A 19013-nucleotide genomic window follows, 5' to 3' on the forward strand; every position below is an offset into this window, starting at 1 on the left:
TCGTAAACTTCGTCAGAATTTTGTTAAAATGAGTTATGTTGGAAGAATCATTACTACAATTGGATTAAAGTTGAAAGACCATTTTTCGAATTGGGTTAAAGTTGAAGAACAATTTTTCCAATTGAATTAAAGTTAAGGGACCATTGATAATGAATTTTTAATTGAGGAACCATAATTATATGTTTTGATGAGTTAAAAAATCAATAGTAATGGATTTATAGTTGAATGATCATTGTTTCAATTAAATTAATATTAAAAAAATATTGTTACAATTTACTAAAAACAAAAATCCAAAAATAAAAAGGTAAAGCATATTTCGTCTCCCTTCTTTCCTCCCATCTTTCCCAAGAAACAAACAGAAAACACTACAAGCAACTACATTCAGCAAGAAAATAAAAATAAATACATAACCCCCACAAGCAAAATTACAATCTCGACGCCATGGATGAGTACGATCTCTCTCCCTCTCTCAGATTTCAGCTTCAGAAATTGACCTCTGAAACGAAAAATTAATCATCTTTTTGTGCTTTTTGTCTTGATTTCCAGATCTGACGGCTACCCAAAAGAGTGCTACACCCAAGACGGCCGGAGAGTGATGTCGTCATCGTCAACGACGAGCGTGCACGTCACGGCGCTGGACGGCCTCGTCAACGTCAACTCACTCTTCACCATCGCCGTCTTCGTGGGGCTCTCCCTGACAACTCGGGGACAGAAGAGCCTCGAGGACCGGACATCCTGCGACGCCGGGATCGACGTGGCGAAGAAGCTGCTGGTGTTCGAGGTTGTCTCCTTCAGCTTCTTCCTGTTCTCGTCGCTGGTGGCGCAGGGACTGAAGCTGGCGATCAACCTGCTCAACAGCAAGGACGTCGACGAGGCGTTCCGGGCCCACATCAATCTGAAGGCGTTGAGATTCGGGATGTTGGCGTCCGCTTTCGGATCGGTCATGGGTTGTGTGTTTTTGGTGCTGTCGATGGTGAATGTGATTCAGATCAGGCTGGGGATGCTGTCGTGTGGCAGCAAACCCGCCGTCCATTCCGTGGCGGCGCTTGTTGTATTGGTCACGACGGCGCTTCTGGTCTATATTTCCACTGCTGTTTATGCTTTTCTTCACTAGCTGCTGAATCCGATTTTATATTTATGTAAGTTTCTTTTTCGATACCATCAAGATTGCATATTTTTGTATCTGAGTTTTGGATGTCAATGTGACGGTATTTCAAGTCGATCATGCGCTCGCTCTCTCGTTGCAGGGAAGTTCTTCTCCTTTGTTTGAGATTTTAGGTGACCCTGTTTTGGTTGAGAGTGAATATTGAAAAGATGGTAACTTGGAATGGAATTTGCTTCACCTGAGTAATTAGACAGTTGATATCGGTAGGAAACTGGGATTTAGGGTTTATGGGTTACATATGTTTGGAGAGGAACTTGCCTACATAGGCGATGACATGTGGCGATCTTGCAAGCCAATGCGTGATTACCATGAGATATTGTCACACTAGCATCCCATTACAAAGCTGTCATTTCACTCGAATTAGCTGCTGATGCAAAATATGGATTAAATTTGTATGACAACATACGATTATGTAGAGTACGGTTTTTAGTGTCAGTTGCTGGTCTGTTTTGTTTGTACGAGGTTTCTCACTCTCGGGACATGGCAGTATGTTTAGCTTGCTTATCTGTCGTATGGTGCCGCCCTTCCGGGACATGCTCGCTCCTCTGATTATGTTCCGACGGAGGCCAAGGTGGCACCACAGAGCTCTTATATGTGTCTCTCGTGTCGATACTTTACCGAATAGCGTAGCGGAAGCCATGTAGGAGCCTCAACCGTGTCAACCGCGAGAAATATTGGCTGGTGTACTGTGCAGCGTTGGTTGATATTGTTGAGAAGGGATCCTCTTCAGATCCCTTCTACTAAGGCCACCGGATCAAGTGATCCGGACCTTTCAAATTTCATCTAACGGCAAAAAAATTATTATAGCTTTTAAGATATCAAAACAGATGGACCGTTGGATGAAATTTGAAAGGTCCAGATCACTTGATCCGGTGGCCTTCAGATCTCTTCTCGATATTGTTATCGGGGATTCATGCCCCCTCATGGGTACATGACAACACCCGTGAAGTCCTATGCCGGCCCCCTCGACATCATGCGCACCCTCTCTGTATGACATTTTGCGTCAACTCAACGGAACAGTCAAAAGGATTGACATGTTCATCAGCTGTGCATTTCAAATCCCGACTGACTGCTGAAGTAAGCCTTGGTCTTGCATTTGGGAACTCGTTTTTTGTTTGTTGAACATTTCCACCGGAATTTGATGTAGGAAATTTACGTTCGACTATAAAACTAATTTACAATACATAAAGTAGACTAACTTATAAGCTCATGTAAAGTCTAATGTGGAATTCGTTCTCTCTAACTCATGCTTGACGTGGGACTAGAGCTTCCACAAACTCATAGAAACCGGCACTTAAATCCCAATTTATTTTTTATTTTTAGGACCCTCTTGATTTATAATATTATTTATTGGCCATAAAATTATGATCTGAAATTTCTTGGGACAAAGAAAGAGCATATAACATGGAAGAAGCCGTTACGCTTAGAAGGCACAAAACCTATAAGCAAAGAAATAAGTTGTTTACACGTAAATCCAACAAGAAGTGAGGAGCAGAGCAAAAGATGGTAACCCGATGGGATTTTTCAAGCTTAGGTACTGCAACTTGATGGGTCAAGTTTGGCGTGCCCTGACCTATCTCGAACCTGAATTCTCGTAGCCAAATGTTCTGTTTCTGCGCTCCTCCCTTTGTTTACGTTCCTTAATTTTTCAGTCGAGCAACTAGAAAAAGAGACCGAAGGAAGAAAACCGGGTTACAAAAAGGTCTACGGAGTTAAAATGTCTTGCTACTTGTAGTTATAGTATCTGTACAAACTAGGGTCAATAAACCAAGGGAAAAAAAAAAATACAAAACAAAGAAGGAAAATTATTGGTACATGGCGCTTTACCGCAGTGATGGAAAACAATCATGCCTATGGACTTTGGTGATTGTTCGATCCCCACTAACTCCCTCTCTCCCCTAACAACAATCGACCCACTATTGCTATCGCTTGTCACAAAAAGAAAGCAAATTACTGGGTAATTCCGTTTTCCGTTTCTAATCAACCTAAAACTAAGATTTACAGTTTTACTGTTTAACAAGTCAATAATCTAAACTACTCTAGCTTATGGGGAGGGGGATTCGAACTCAGAGATCAGGCACACTGTCTTGACCAACTAGTCTAACCCACATGTGCATATTTCCAGTCTTGATTGCATGGAATAGCGTCTGAAAGGAGCTGAACTAATCGAGCAGGCTCTTAACCATTTGAAAGTGCTACCCTCTTTGATTCGATTTCTTTCACGCTTTGGACTATAACGTCGATGTTTCTCGACAGGTGATTGGAATGCTGTTCCATCTCCCTCAAAACCGTATCAAGCTGTTCTTGATAGGTGGCAGACCTTTTTCGCTCACGTTGTAGCTCAGCAGTCAACTCCCGAATTTTCAGGTCTTTTTCATCCTGGAACAAACCAAAAAGCAAATCAATGGTAAATATCGATTGTTATTGGAAATACTAACAGAATGGAAAGAACTCTTCCCACGCCGTCCCAAACATGCATCAGGTATCTGCTAGATGGCTTTAACAAGCCCCGATAAAATATATAAAACGTTACTGTAACCACTGTAAACTAGAGCACATTACATGTACAACATTTACCGTAACCGCGATAAGCTATAGCACAATACCAAAAGAAACCATCAAGACTTGAACTGCACAGAATCCAGACACCTACATCTCACAAAATGGCCAGAGAAGCAATTACATATACCACACGAGGTGACTTGTACAAATTCTAATAACAGTACCAAAATAATTTATGAAAACTTCTTTATTACTTCTTGAGTAAACTTACAAAGCTAAGGACCCATTTGATAAACATTTTTAGTTCGTAGTTCTTACTTTTTGTGCTCGAAAAAGGAAAGTATATGGGCAAAACAAGGAATGGAGATGGATGAAGGGAGGCGGTGTGAGGGTGGAGGGAGAAATGTAGATTATATGAAAACAAAAATGTGAAAGTGAAATCAACTTAAAACTGTTTTCCATAGTTTTCATTTTGTTTGTCATTTTTATACTCATTCCTTTCATTTCGTCCACCCTCCTTCCTTTACCCTTCTTTATTTCTCCTTTCCTTTCTCCCACAAGTGCTTCTCTATCAGTATCACCAAAAATGAAAAGTGCAGCGAAAAACGAAATGGTTACCAAACAAGTTCTACGTTTTAGATTGAAACATCAAAACTGGTTTTAACAATTTGGAGGTGATAGAACATGGGTTGCCTAACATGAAGTTCAGAAATATATGAACTATAATCTTTGAACTATGAAAACCATAAGAATGACAGCATCGAGTAACCTGTTCAAGCAAGGGGCATCTGCTAACTTCATCCACAAACCAGAATTCCTATTAATATCATGTAAGATGCATAAGCAAAAAGTAACTTTCCAGCTTGCAAATGCTCCAAACCACTTCAAGGCAACAGATACTAGAACACCTGATGCACTTTCAAATCTACAACGAACATAAACTAGATAATTGACCATCATAACCAAGACAAGTAAACAAACTAACTAAATCAACACAAATCACAATGCGTCTGTCTTACAAATAAACCTATAGGCCATAAAAGAGCAACTAAAAAAAATGCAGATAAGAAGCACTCACCGGTGTTTGAGACAGAAGCATACTGCGGCGACCATTTGCAGGTGTACCTACTAGTGGATGGTTATGCTCCTTTATAAATCGTGTTACAACCCATTTCCCTGACTTGTCTTTCTTTACCACAATCATTGCTTTGCACCCTTCTCTGGTGATTGCTCGAGGCTTCCTGTTTTCAGTTCCTTTGGCTCGCGTCTTGCGAAATCCCTCTTTATTACACACAAGCCTACGCCAAACTACCTTCCCATCACGCACTGATCTCCGGAAGGCATCAACTCGCATAATGAAACCCACCTGTGTTGCATACGCATCATAGAACACCTTGGCAGCCTCTTCAGTTTCAAACTCCATACCCACACATGGTTCCACATCCAAGTTCCCCTCAGATGTGACTGCATCCTTCCCATTGGAATTCTCTGACACGTCCTCATCCTTGCTCATAGAAAGTTCTTCATCATCCACTGCCAAATAAGCATTGTGATAAGACTCCATCTAAGGTTCTAACTTCCCAAATTCAAGCGAAAAAAAAGTAATTTTGCGACGAATAATTGTGATCTTTTATGCCAAACTAGTTTTCAATTACCTAATAAATTGTACAAAGTCTCACATCATAATGTAACCAAGCAAAACCCTACTAAATTCATTTTACCAATGATTCTGATCACATATGCTGAATAACACAGATATCTCAAATATCCACCGGAAAACAGCACTTGGGTTGTGTTTGGCTGCCGAGAAAACACAAGAAAATACTAACAGACTGGAAAACTGAGAACAACCCAAAACTGGGGTTGCTGAATTCTAAGTTACCCACATCTTATAGTCCTCTACTTTTTCTCAGCTGTAAAACAGATTAAGGAAATTCCAAAAACAGCAAAACAACACAATCATAGGTTTACACTAAGGGCGGATTAACAAATGATTAGGAAATTAAAGAGAGTGGAAATGCTAAGAGAAAATGATTAACTCACTTGTTTTGACAGAGAGATCGCGACCCAACAGTTTGCTTGGCTTCTGCAATAGAGAGGAAGCAAAAAGGGACGAACTTTTTGCTTCTTCTGGTTTTGGGAGGTGGCGGGCGCGGGCGTAGATGGCAGATGAATGATCCACTGCGGTGAGAGAACTGCGTATTTCTCTACGGATAACCTCCTTTCATTTTCTTCAATTTCTTTTCTTTTCTTTTTAAAAATCTAATTTTCCATTTATGTTTTTATTTGGCATATAGAATTACCCATTTATGTTAGTTACAGAGAAATAACTTAAATACTCTAATTTTTATTTTTGACAAAAATAGAAACACCCTCCTGTATCTCAGATCATGCAAGAAGAAGGGCAATCAAGAAGCTAATACGGCGACATATAGATTCTGTTTTTTCCAAACAGAGTACAGACGTTTGCTTCTACTACCTCCGAACTAACTAAAATATGGTTTTTTTACTCGCTACGCTATTTAACATTGCCTCGTTATAAATTTCTCATGCATTTGATAAAATTAGCGTACGCACTCGGTAGCATAAACTGTCTTTCATGCTCGCTCTAAGAACATAGAAGTTAACTATCACTTCGTTCTCCTTTCAATATCTCATTGAGTCGCCTAACTCAATTAGTTGTTGGCTTATATTCTATCGTTCCATGCCTAGAATGTTCCTTCCCTACTAGTTCATTCGGGTGAGGAGGGAAAGTCTCATTTAACATCTTCTTCGGTTTCAAAATTTGTCAATGATTTTTTTTTTTTTAAATAACCTTTTTGTTTTTTATTTTGTTTTTTTTTTAAGAAAAAATTTGTGAAAAATAACTACAAATTAAATCCTCAAAAGCTTATACAAACAACTAAAGACCTAACAATCCTAGTAATTATTGGATATACATCAACAATCAATGATAAATATATATAGAGATAAATTCGAATTTGCTAACAAACACTAAATTACAACTGAATATATTGACAGAGTATGAAGCAAAGAAGATAATCTTTAAACAAGTAAAAATAATAAACTCTCTGCAGAAGGAAAACCCCAAAGAAAACCATCTCATAGCCTCCGACCCTAGATTTTGGCTTTAGGGACGGTGGTAGCCCCCTGATTCTCTTGTTTTCTGTTTTTCTTCCTCCCTTCTTCTTCTTCTTCTTCTTCTTCTTCTTCTTCTTCTTCTTCTTCTTCTTCTTCTTCTTCTTCTTCTTCTTCTTATATGTTTTCGTCTGAATTTTATTTCAGCTTTCTGAGCTTTTGTCTCAGTTTTGGACCTTCTCATCACTTAATGGTAGTTTATCGCCAAACCTACCTTCCCTCCCCATCGCACTGCTCTTTCCTTCCTTCCCCTTGCTCCCCCTCATATTTTCCAACCTTTAATTGGAAATTAGGTCTCGAGGTGTTGGGCCCTGTCTTGACACTAGAGCCAACCAACACAGCTCACTGCCGATTCTGCTTGTTGGAAAAATTGAGCAAAGTGTGGAACGATTCACATCAGAACAATAGTGTTTTGCACACTCCTTTCGCCCCATCCTCCTGTTACGGTTTGTGTCCTTTCTTGCAGGTGTTGTGGCGGTTTTGGTTTTTAGAGGATGGATTTAGCACAACCTTCGTAGATCTAGCTTTTGGTTAGGGTGCTTTCTTTAGTTTAAGGCGATGCATTCCTTTGTGGCGGCTATTGCGATGGTGGCAACGATGGTCGCTGCCATTGTGCTGACAGAGATTAGGGTTTTGCTGTTGTCTTTCTTACTTTGCCTTAAAATTAAGACAACGATGGTGAAATAAAAAAACCTTCGTCTTCAAGACAATGATGGTGGGTCACACTGTGGACATCGAAATTTCGGTGAAATAAATGTACCAATGCATTAAAATTACAACCTCCACTCATTGCACCTACATCATCCACTTACTTCACCTACATCATCCACTTACTTCACAAAAAAACTGATGGTGGTGATTCATTCTCAAAGCCTATAAATAGGCTTCTCCATCAAGGGATCAAGGGACCAATTCACATATGCATTTCTCTATTCCCAAATTGGAAGAGAATTCCCCAAATCCTTGAAGCTATGAAACTCTAAAGCTTTCAAGCATCCAACTTACCGAATTCCCAAGAATCCCGAAGGATCAAGAAAGCTCTCTTCGTTCTTCGTCAAATCCTTGAGGAAATCCACACAATTGTTCATCAAGATAAGCCTTGAAGGCCCTTGAAGATCTGTTCATCCTAGTTCATCAAGGTCAAGCCCAAATCCACACAATTGTTCATCAAGATCAAGCCCTGAAAGGCCCTTGAAGATCTGTTCATCCTCGTTCATCCTAAAATCAAGCCCCGACAGCCCTTTGGATCAACAACATCAACAAATCCACAAAACTGTTCATCCGTAGACTAAACCTTAATGACCATTTGGATCAATATCCCATCCACAGATTTACACCTTACGAAGATAGAATCAGAAGATCAAATAGTAAAAGAGATTGTAACCCAAAATTTAACACAAAATATTATTTTGTACACGTGTTCTTGTTCCATTTGTCGTATGAAAATTCGTGTTTACAAATTTGTCATGCCCGGTGGGACTATCTCTGCCTCTCATGTATATCTTTAAATACGTAAAAAAAGCATAAATGGCATCAATAGAGGATTAAGCTGCTCCCGCAACCAAAGCGGAAGAAGAAGAACATCCTCGATGCAAATGGTGACACTTCGGGTATCACAACCCGAAGCAAGGTAAGAGCTTTCTCTGTCGCGGCTTCCACTCCTACATTAACTCTGCCAAAGGAACAAGAGCACCTGAGGCACGAGCCCGTGATCACCCTGGCCTTGCTAAGGGTGCCAAGAGAGGAAAGCCCAAGGAAGTACTTAACGTCCTTACTTTTCGATGCCAACTCGAGTAGCAGCTCAGCCATGCAAGTCAAGACCATATGGACTGTGGAGGAACTGGCTCAAATGAATGAAGCGATCATAAAACTCACATGGATTGTGGAGGATAAAGACTTGCAAATCGCTGCACTCGTCAACCAATTGGAGGCGCAGCACGACATGAAAGTCGACCTAAAGGTTAGTCCACTAAAGAAAGAAGTCGACAAAGAATAAGAGCCTCAGGTGGAGAAAGTCGAAGAGAAGCTGAAGCCAGACCAAGCAGGGGCATTCATGGGATCTCTTTCTATCCAGTAGCTGCAGGAGATGATCGCCAACACCATCAAAGTGTAGTACGATGGGAGCTCACATACCTTCGTTTTGTACTCAAAGCCCTACTTTAAGAAGATTGACGCCCCTGAAGATGCCGATGGGTTATTAACAACCAAAGTTCATGTAGTTTGATGGAAAGGGAATCCCAAAGCAGCACGTCGCCTATTTCGTTGAAACTTGCAACAACACGGGGACAAAATGAGACTACCTCGGAAAGCAGTTTGTCCGCTCTCTGAAGGGGAATGCATTCGACTGGCACACGAACCTATAGCCTGAATCCATCAATAGTTGGGAGCAATTAGAGCGGGAATTCCTCAACCGTTTCTGCAACACATGCCGCACTGTGAGCATGCTGGAGCTGATAAGCATGAAGCAATGGAAGGACGAGCCAGTCGTGGACTACATCAATTGATGGCGCACTCTAAGCCTCGACTGCAAAGACAGGTTCTCAGACATCTCCTCAATCGAGATATGCGTCCAAGGCATACAATGGGGTTACACTACATCCTTTAAGGCATCAAACCATGAACATTCGAAGAGTTAGCCATCCGCGCCAACGACATGGAGTTGATGGCGTATCATTGAAAAAATGAGCCAATTTCCGACTTCAAGAAGGATAAGGTATTTGCTCCGAAGATGGACAATCATAGGAAAAAGCCCGTTAAGGAAGCTTTTACTATCAACACTACCCCCATTAAAACCTTATCTACGTCCGTCAAGATCTCTTCTAAGAACAAAACGAAGAAGATAAAAAGAGATAAGCCTTCTTGCACCCAAGACAGGTACAAAAACACCTTAAAGGAGTTGAAGCAAAAAACGTACCCTTTTCCTGACTCAGATATGGCTGTAATGTTATACGACTTGTTGGAAAAGAAAGTGATCGAGTTACCGGAATGCAAACGCCCCGAATAGATGAATCGTGTTAACGATCCCAGGTATTGTAAGTACCATCGTATCGTAAGTCATCGTGTTGGCAAGTGCTTCATCCTCAAAGAGTTCATCATGAAGCTGTCACAACAACGGCGAATCGAACTTGACCTAGAAGATAAGGTCGCAACGCACACTACTGCGATCATGTTTGGATCCTTTGATCCCGTTCCTCTCCAAATGATGAATGGCCACTCCCGTCAATGCTTAAGCCACACAACACCTTTTGCACAACCATTGCTGGGGCCAATTTACCAAAATGCACTTACCGACGATGAAGAAGGATGAACATTGGTGACCTACAAAAAGACAAGGAAGCCAAAACCACAACTCACACAGCCAAAGGTGGAACAAGGAAGAAATCACCACCGCCACAACAATAGGAAGCCCAAAGGAAACGTAAGAGTTGCTAAGCCAACATACAGTGAGGACCCTATGGAGCAAAAGCCATACATTCCCGTCTCATTGCACGAGTATTTCTCGAAGGACTTATTCTAATAGTGCATTATCGTTGCCCGTCACATGGTTGAAATAGAGATGGAAGAGCCCTCAAAAGGTAAAACTATCGCCACTGAGGAAGAAAGGTTGCAAACACCTTCACCTTTCCTCGGCAAAGCATTGGTGGGTACAACTTCGCTTCCTCTTCAAATCCTGGAAAAAAGGTTACAAACACTGTCAACAATAAAGACCGTGACCTCACCGAGACTTAAAAGAAGTTGAAAAAGCATGGTTATGGAGTTGACAACAACAAAGCTGGACTTGGCTTCACACCAAATGCATCTGTGAAGATTTCAAGTAAAGCGAATAACGCTCAACACATCAGTGTGACCATTGAACAAGATCAAGAGGAGCTTAAACCCACATCTCGGACGTCAGTCTTCTATAAGATAAATTGTTAAGACCTAGAATTTTGGCACTTAATTGCATGAGTGGTCAAGACCAAACCTCCATCTTCAAGAGGCTTAATACGTTAACATCCCAAAGCTCTGTTTCAAAAAGTTGTCAAAATCTAAGAAACAAAGCAACATGGCTAGCTTTCCTCTGTGATGGTTAGCTTTGGAAAGACTTGAAGACAATAATAAGCCTTCTAGAAAGAGGGAGACAACGCTAAAGGTAGAAAAAATCGATGGGCTAGCAGAAAAATGCAACTTTCGAAGCTTGATTCCTTCAAAGATGAAGCACCAAACAATCTTGGAGGTTGAGACAAATGGATCACTGAAAGTAAGAAGGCACACCATCATCCACACTGGACAATCTTCATGCTAACAAGCTCAATAGGACAACACTGAAGAGGAGGTCCAAGATGTCTTCCACTTCATGATCCAAGAAGGCAAAGTAGACGAAATCTCTGAGGAAGATGTCACTGTTGCACCACCATAACTCGAAGATGGGGGGCAAGCCACGGTTGATAATCTCAACGAACTCAACTTAGGCACAAACGAGGAACCAAATCCCATCTTCTTAAATGCACTATTAAGTATGGACGAGATAGATGAGTATTACCAACTGTTATTAGAGTACAAAAACGTCTTTGCTTGGACCTACAAAGAAATGCCCGGCCTTGACTTTATCATCGCTGTACATCATCTTGCAGTCAAGCCTGGAACGCGACCGATAAGCAAACTCAAAGACGCTATCGATCCAAACTCATCCTACAAATTGAGGCTGAGATTAACAAGCTAATCGAAGCAGCTTCATTCGAGAAGTGCAATACTCTAAGTGGATCTTCAACATCATCATCCTCCTTAAGAAATTTGGACAAGTACATGTTTGCATAGAGTTCCGGGATCTCAACGATGTTTGCCCGAAGGACGACTTCCCTTTGCCAATCATCGAAATCATTGTGGACGCAACCACTAGCCACGAGGCACTGTCATTCATGGATGGCTCTTTTGGATACAATCAAATTCGCATGGCTCTTAAAGACGAGGAACTGACAACCTTCTGCACTCCAAAAGGTATTTATTGCTACAAGGTGATGACCTTTGGTCTGAAGAACGCTGGAGCTACATATCAACGCACAATGTAGAAAATCTTCAATGACATGCTACACAAAAATGTAGAATGTTACGTAGACGTTGTGGTGGTCAAGACAAATAAAAGATCAGATTACTTGAAGGATTTGCGAATAGTGTTCGAAAGGCTGCGAAAATACAACCTCAAGATGAACCCTTTAAAATGTGCATTTTGTGTCACCTCTGGAAAATTCCTCGGCTTCATTGTCAAGCATTGTGGCATTGAAGTAGACCAATCAAAGATCAAGGCCATTCAAAGCATGACTAAGCCAAGAAACTTACACAAGCTGAAAAGTCTACAAGGACGACTAACCTTCATCAGACGTTTCATCTCCAACCTTACAGGGTGCTGTCAACCGTTCAGCCGACTCATGAAGAAGGATGTTCCATTCGTATAGGACGAAAAACATGTCACAATGCTTTTGAAAGCATACAAAAGTATTTATGAAGTCCACTTGTTTTGAGGGCACCTATGCCCGGGAAGCCGCTCATATTGTACATTGCCGCTCATGAAAGTTTAATTGGAGCACTCTTGGCACAAGAAAATGAATCCCAGACAGAATGAGAGCTTTACTACCTTAGTTGAACTCTCACCAGTGTTGAGTTGAACTGATTGGAAAATCTCAGACGACTTGCCTGATGAGGAGGTGTTTTACATCGACATTTTCCCGACATGGACGATGTTCTTCGACAGATCCGCACGAGTAAATAGAGCAGGGGCAGGAGTAGTATTCACATATCCACAAAGGCAAATACTACCTTATTCCTTCCAACTAAGCGAACTATGCTCCAATAACATCGCTGAGTACCAAACACTGATCATCGGGCACTAAATGGTGATCAACATGGAAATCACAGCCCTTGAGGTCTATGGTGACTCCAAGCTTATAATCAATTAACTCTTAACTGAATATAAGGTGAGGAAATATGATCTCATCCCACACTTTCGGTTGGCAACTCAACTGCTACAAAAGTTCAAGGCCATGACATTAAAACATATGCCAAGAAAAGAAAATCAAATGGCAGACGTTCTTGCCAACCTAGCCTCGAGTATGACACTAGGAAAAGACGAAACTGCAGACATGCCAGTTTGCCAAAAATGGGTGATCCCGCTTGTCACTGAAATACTACTAGATGATGTAAACATCATCTCAGTACTTTTGGTCGACGTTGAAGAATGGAGACGACCGCTGATCGATTACTTGGAGAATAGAAGGCCTCCAGATGATCGTAGACACCGCTCTGAAATACGTCAACGAGCACTTCGCTTCCTCTACTGCAAAGGAACACTCTATCGATGCTCTTTTGAAGGAGTGCTCCTGAGATGCGTAGGTGAGGAATAAGCCAATCAAGCCATGGAAGAAGCATATTTAGGTGTGTGCGGGCGTATCAGTCTGGACTAATTCTACATTTCCAGCTCAAAAGAATGAGTTACTATTGGCCAATTATGGTGAATGACTGCCTGGAACACGCCAAAAAATGCCAAGCCTGCCAATTCCACGTCCACACCAACTTCATACATCAATCTGCTAAACCGTTACACCTTACAGTTGCTTCATGGCTGTTCAATGCATGGGGATTGAATGTCGTAGGACCGATCACACCAAAGTAATTTGTAGGAGAAGCTTACATCCTAGCTACAACAGATTACTTCTCCAAGTTGGCTGAGGCTATACCCCTAAGAGAAGTCAAGAAGGAAACTATCATCCGTATCATCAAAGAGCATATCATCCACCGATATAGTGTGCCTTACTACATTATCACGGACAATAAAAGTTCAAGCATCACAAGTCTTCCATGTATCATGCTTCGACCAACGATCTTGCAAAAGCATTCAACAAAACATTGTGCAACTTCCTAAAAAAGGTGATCGGCTGAACAAAGAGAGACTGGCGTGAAAGAATAAGCGAAGCATTTTGGGCATATAGGACAACACACAAGACTCCTACCTAAGCTACACCTTATTTTCTCGTATATGGCATGAAAGCTGTTCTACCTCTCAAAAGTCAAATCCCCTCACTAAGGATGGTTATACAAGAAGGCTTGACTGATGAAGAGAATCCAAAGTTGTGTCTTCAAGAGCTGGAAATGCTGTATGAGATAAGGCTCGAAGCTCAGCAGCACTTGGAGTGTTATCAAGCACGACTCTCCAAGGCTGTTAACAAGAATGTTCGTCTTTGTTCTTTTCAAGGTGGGAGATCTCGTCCTTGCATTGCGTAGACTTATCATCACAACTCACAAAACAAAAAGCAAGTTCACATCAAAGTGGGATGGACCTTACGTAATACAAGAAGTCTACACCAATGACGTCTACTTAATCATGGTGGAAGACGACTTGAAGATTGGCCCCATCAATGGCAGATTCTTGAAGAGCTACTACCCTTAAAACAAATGCACCATACTCTTGGCCCGTAAGAGCATAAACTATGTACGGCAAAATCATCATCAAGATCACCATTAAAATCGTCAAAAGCAATCTATCGTTCATTTGAACTACGTTATGACATAATCTCTTCTTTGGAAGACTACGTAGGCAGCTCAAACATTCAACTTCGAGTTCAGTCACACCAAAATAAAAAAATAAGGATTTTATTAAAGTCAATTTCATCACAAAAAAAAATACAAGTTTTCTTTGCAAAAAAAAAAAAATTAAATTACAGCTATATATATATATATATATATATATAAATTTGCAATTGCTTCGGCCCAACACGGTTTACACCATCAACAAGTCCACCAGCAATGAGTCCAACTCCAATGGCCCATCCTCACTCGACTCCAAGCTAGTCCAAACCCTCTCCCAAAGCTTCCTCGTCTTCAGCTATCTTTCTCATTCTTCTCAGCTCACCTGTCCACCTCAAACCCGTATCTGTCACCAAGGGCTCCAAGATCAGATGCCATGAATCGAAGCAGTTGCGATGGAGGCTCCAGTCTTCTTCGTCCTTACTCCACCTACACCCCACCTGCTACACATGGTGTGCACACCCGGAGCAAGTGGACCTCCAAGCCAGCCGCACGACCTTGTCTTCAGAAACCAAATTATGATCGTTTACTGCCGTTTCTTCCAAAGGGCTTCGGTATGCCATTGAGTCCTTATCTGTTTACATAGTGGAGGAACTACAGAGGGCCAACTGGAAAAGCATCTGGATGAAGATTCGAAATCGCCAAAGTGCGGAAGCAAAATCAATGGAGATTTCTTGCAAAAGAATAGCGACATTACAATTACTCTTCTCTCTTCCTCCGCTGCCAAATCCATCGCCATCGCTTCGCACCTCTGGAGCCTCTTCGTCGACTCAATTTCTTGGCCATGGACAAGTCAAAGCTCCACCTCAAGGGGTTTCACAAAGAGTTGTTGTCGTCGCCCCCTACTTTTTTCTCTTTTAACATTTCCCGACACCCTCTCTGGTCTATCTGTTAAAGTTTTGGTGCCACAATCAAAGAGGCTCACTCCACGATGTTACCAAAGTATTACATGAGCTTGAAATTCTGATTCAGATGCTGACTTCAGATGGCAGAGTTTTAGACCTCTTCTTCATCATAGATTACCTAGGGTTGTTACAGCAGATGTCACGTATTTTGAAGAGGCTTTTACTCAAGGTCTAGAGCAGCTTTATCAGTCTTTGGTCGACACCATTACTGTTGGGCTAGTCATCGACGACAGATAGTGCAACGGGTGTGCAGTGGCTGTGCAATACTTGCGCAGTTGCTATACTTCGGAGGTCGAAGACCTCGTAGAGCTTGTTGATGTTGGACATGAGGTTGGAGCCGGTGTGCCTTCTTCTTGTTGATGGTTTTCACGGCGATGCTCTGGCTAGTGAAGACATTACGGGCATGGTAAACTTTGGTGAAAGGATGCAGAGAAGTTGAAGGTATCGACGAAGTGCCACAGTGTCGGCTTAAGGTTGTGACTTGGGTTGGTGTTGCAGGATTCATGTTTTCCATCTTTAAGCTCGGTTATTGGACTTGAAGGTTGTGACTTGGATTGGTGTTGTTGACTCGGCTTAAGGTTGTGACATGGGTTGGTGTCGCTTCACCGCGTCTTGGATGCCTGGGGATTGCCTTCCACTACTGTTGGCTGAAACAAGGGGGCAGGCTGCGATCATTAGACTCACAGATGGCGCTTTCAGCTCTTTGGCCTTCCTTTGTTCATCAACCTCATCGCGACCGTGCTTTATCTTCTAGCTCTCCTCCGTGATGCTCTCAACTCTTTGGCCTCCTGCTGCTCTAGTTTTTGTGTATCTTTGCTTTAGCTTCTGTGCATCATTCCTCCAGCTTTTGCGCATCCTGCTATCTCTAAGGGCAAGAAGAACTTCAGTGACTGTTGTCAAACGACTGGTCGGTCATGAAGCTCGACACCTTGTACCACCTCGAGCTCGTCATTCTGCCACCATGATCAAAATCAATGAAGAGCTTCAGTGACTGCTGTCAAACGACTAGTCAGTCATGAAGCTTGACGCCTTACACTCTGCCTCAAGCTCCAGCTGCTTCTGCACCTCCGCCATGGCTGCTGCCTTTGAATGTGATTTAGCACAATACACTGAATGAAATAAAGCCTGTCTATTGATATCTACGAGAAATTACAAATCTGTACAAAAAAAAAAAGCAAAGAAAAAAAGAAAGAAAGAAAAAAGGGAACCTTCACAAAGGTTGTTCACATGAAGCCTTAGTACCAAGCAAAACCCCAGAAGAATGAGGCACTAGAGATTGATCATGTGGTGCCTCAATACTTGGTCGAACTCCAGATGGCGAAGGCAAAAAGTACCTCTGGAATACAGCCACAAACCTCTAATGGTCACTTTGAATCCGACCTTCGGATTCTTGTAGCTGATCAAGCTTTCTCTTCATGCTCGTTGAATAATTATTTGCAAGCATGTGCAACTTTCTATTCTCGTGCTTGAGCTGTCTGATCTCTTATCTAAGATTTGCCACCTCGGCTGTTAATGATCCAACTTGACGAGTTCGAGCAAGTAGGCGTTAGCCCATATTGGACATATAGCCCGTACACCAAACACTAAGAGTCAAGGAGTCTCAAACGGCTAACTCATCAGACTGTCTTGAAAAAAGCCTATTATCTCTGGGAGTAAGGAGGTTCCTAGCTACTACTATAACTATCATTTCATTCCTCATCATAGAGTCTCCAACTGTAAGAGGGCCATTAGAGGATAAGAAGGACGGACGCCATATATTATCCTGATGCGGCTCGTCTGTATCACTCATGAGACTCAAATCTAAGCAGATGTTAGATGTGTAAGCCATTTTCAGAAATGATGAAAGAAAAAGGTTGGATGGAGTAAAATCTCAGAAATACAGCAGAGACAATTTTCACAGTGGGCAATCTTCAAAGTGTGCATTTTGAATACAATTGATACCTCTATAAAAGGAAAGGCAACACAGCCATCCGTTCAAAAATTGAAGAGACACCACTCTTCGAATTTCAAAAGCCGGATTTTCCTGCATAAAGCCTGTCAACACTTTTCAGACACAATCTCAGTTTTTCAGATATCATGTGCAACTTTGTTAAATATCTCTGACAAAGTTGAAAACATGTGAATGTTACTATTCCAACTACAACGCTGTTGCCAACAAGCATAGGAAACAAGGCCACATCCGCAACACTACCTGCTATTGGGAAATCCCTATATATGTGGACCTTCATCCTCCATGGCAAGGCACATATCCAAAACGCCTGACTCTTCTTCGTTGCCAAGAATACATCTGCAACCAAACTTCTTAACATACTCAGATTTCTTCCCCCTTGAAAATACCTCTTCAACCAAGTCACACCAGAGCAAAAGTATCTTATATCATCAAGGTCGAAAGCAAGAGTATCTCATCGCATGCTTTCTCCCTGTCATTTTCTTTGTCCTTGTTCTTCCCTATAGGACAAGGAGAAAGAGAGCAATCAGCCAGCACCTAGAATCAACCTTCTGATTTGGAACTGACTGCCTGAAACCCCTTCCCTGATTACTTACCTAGCACTGCTCTTAAGTACTCATCTTCAACTGTTGATGTACTTCCAAAGAAGATACCAGATGCCTGGAGAACAGATGAGGCAAGTGAAAATGATACATCAAAGCATGTGGAGATAAGCGCAACAAATACATGTGATGATTCATCCGCTACTTCTTCAAAAGCAAACGTATCTCATATCATCAGGGTCGAAAACAAAGGTATCTCATATCATGCTTTTTCCCTGTCTTTTCTTTTTCCCTTGCTCTTACCTGCAAGACAAGGAGAAAGAAAGCAATCAGTCGGAACCTGAAATCAAACTTCCAATCTAGAACTGATTACCCGGAACCTTTGCCTGGTTGAGTACCTAGTGTTGCTCTCGAGCGCTCATCTTCAACTGTCGATAGGTCTCGAATTTCCTCAATGAATACTTCATGACAGTTGATATGATGTTGGCTCTTTACATTGAAGCTGCCAAACATGGATGAGTCACTGAGAAATGATGTTCTGAAGGACCATTCAAATACAAAGGTTGCGCACCACTTTTGTTATGTAAGAGATTGAAGCAGAATGATCAATAATGAGCTGGAATAGGTCACTATAGCATGACGCCTTTCCCTGCAGAACTGCATATTCCAGACGGAGGAATCTAAGTCAAATTCTAGCCTGCCATCGTTGCTCTAATCGAAGAGCTTAAGAAGCTCAACAGCCCTTCACTGGTACCGTCATCGAAAAGCAAAGCCTCGTTGTGCAACGCCGTCAAATCACCACTACTTCTTCAAAAGAAAAAGTATCTCATATTATGCTTTCTCTCAATCCTTTTATTTGTCCTTGTTCTTACCTGCATGATAATGAGAATGAGAGCAATCAGTCAGCACTTGGAATTAAGCTTCCAGTCAGGAACCGATTGCCTGAAACGTCTTCCCTGATTGCTTACCTAGCATTGCTCTCGAGCACTCATCTTCAACTGCTGATGTGCTTTCAGAGAAGATAACACATCTGCCTAGAGAACATATATGACGAGTGACAATGAAACATCAAACTTGTGGATAATTAACAAACGCAACAACCGCATGTGTTGATTCATCCCCAATAAAGCCGAATCTCACTTGCCAGGTGAAACCGCTCCTAGTCCCATTTAAATTCAAGATCAAGCCTCAACGACCCTTGAAGGGATCATAAGTCCGAATCAAGATCAAGTGTCCACCACCCTTGAATCAAATTT

General features: G+C 41.7%; 2 protein-coding genes across 3 annotated transcripts; one reads left to right on the forward strand and one right to left on the reverse strand.

Annotated features, from left to right (window-relative positions):
* Positions 1 to 298: 298 nt before the first annotated feature.
* Positions 299 to 1619, forward strand: LOC137729469 (uncharacterized). 2 transcript variants are annotated; one of them, XM_068468430.1, is made up of 3 exons: positions 299 to 449; positions 547 to 1139; positions 1248 to 1619. In XM_068468430.1, exons 1-2 carry the CDS (start codon positions 442 to 444, stop codon positions 1112 to 1114), a joined length of 576 nt encoding a protein of 191 aa, XP_068324531.1. In that variant the 5' UTR covers positions 299 to 441; the 3' UTR covers positions 1115 to 1139; positions 1248 to 1619. The 2 variants fall into 2 exon arrangements, with proteins under 2 accessions (XP_068324531.1, XP_068324529.1); XM_068468428.1 differs by lacking the exon at positions 1248 to 1619 and having other exon boundaries at positions 547 to 1161.
* A 34-nt stretch (positions 1620 to 1653) lies between these two features.
* Positions 1654 to 5942, reverse strand: LOC137729468 (protein FAR1-RELATED SEQUENCE 2-like). Its single transcript, XM_068468427.1, has 3 exons — positions 5711 to 5942; positions 4746 to 5200; positions 1654 to 3544 (listed from the first exon to the last, which is right to left on the reverse strand). Coding segments are annotated over exons 1-3 (657 nt in total). The 5' UTR covers positions 5712 to 5942; the 3' UTR covers positions 1654 to 3343.
* Between the last annotated feature and the right edge of the window lie 13071 nt (positions 5943 to 19013).

Source organism: Pyrus communis, chromosome 3 (assembly GCF_963583255.1).
Source record: "Pyrus communis chromosome 3, drPyrComm1.1, whole genome shotgun sequence".
Lineage (NCBI taxonomy): Eukaryota > Viridiplantae > Streptophyta > Magnoliopsida > Rosales > Rosaceae > Pyrus > Pyrus communis.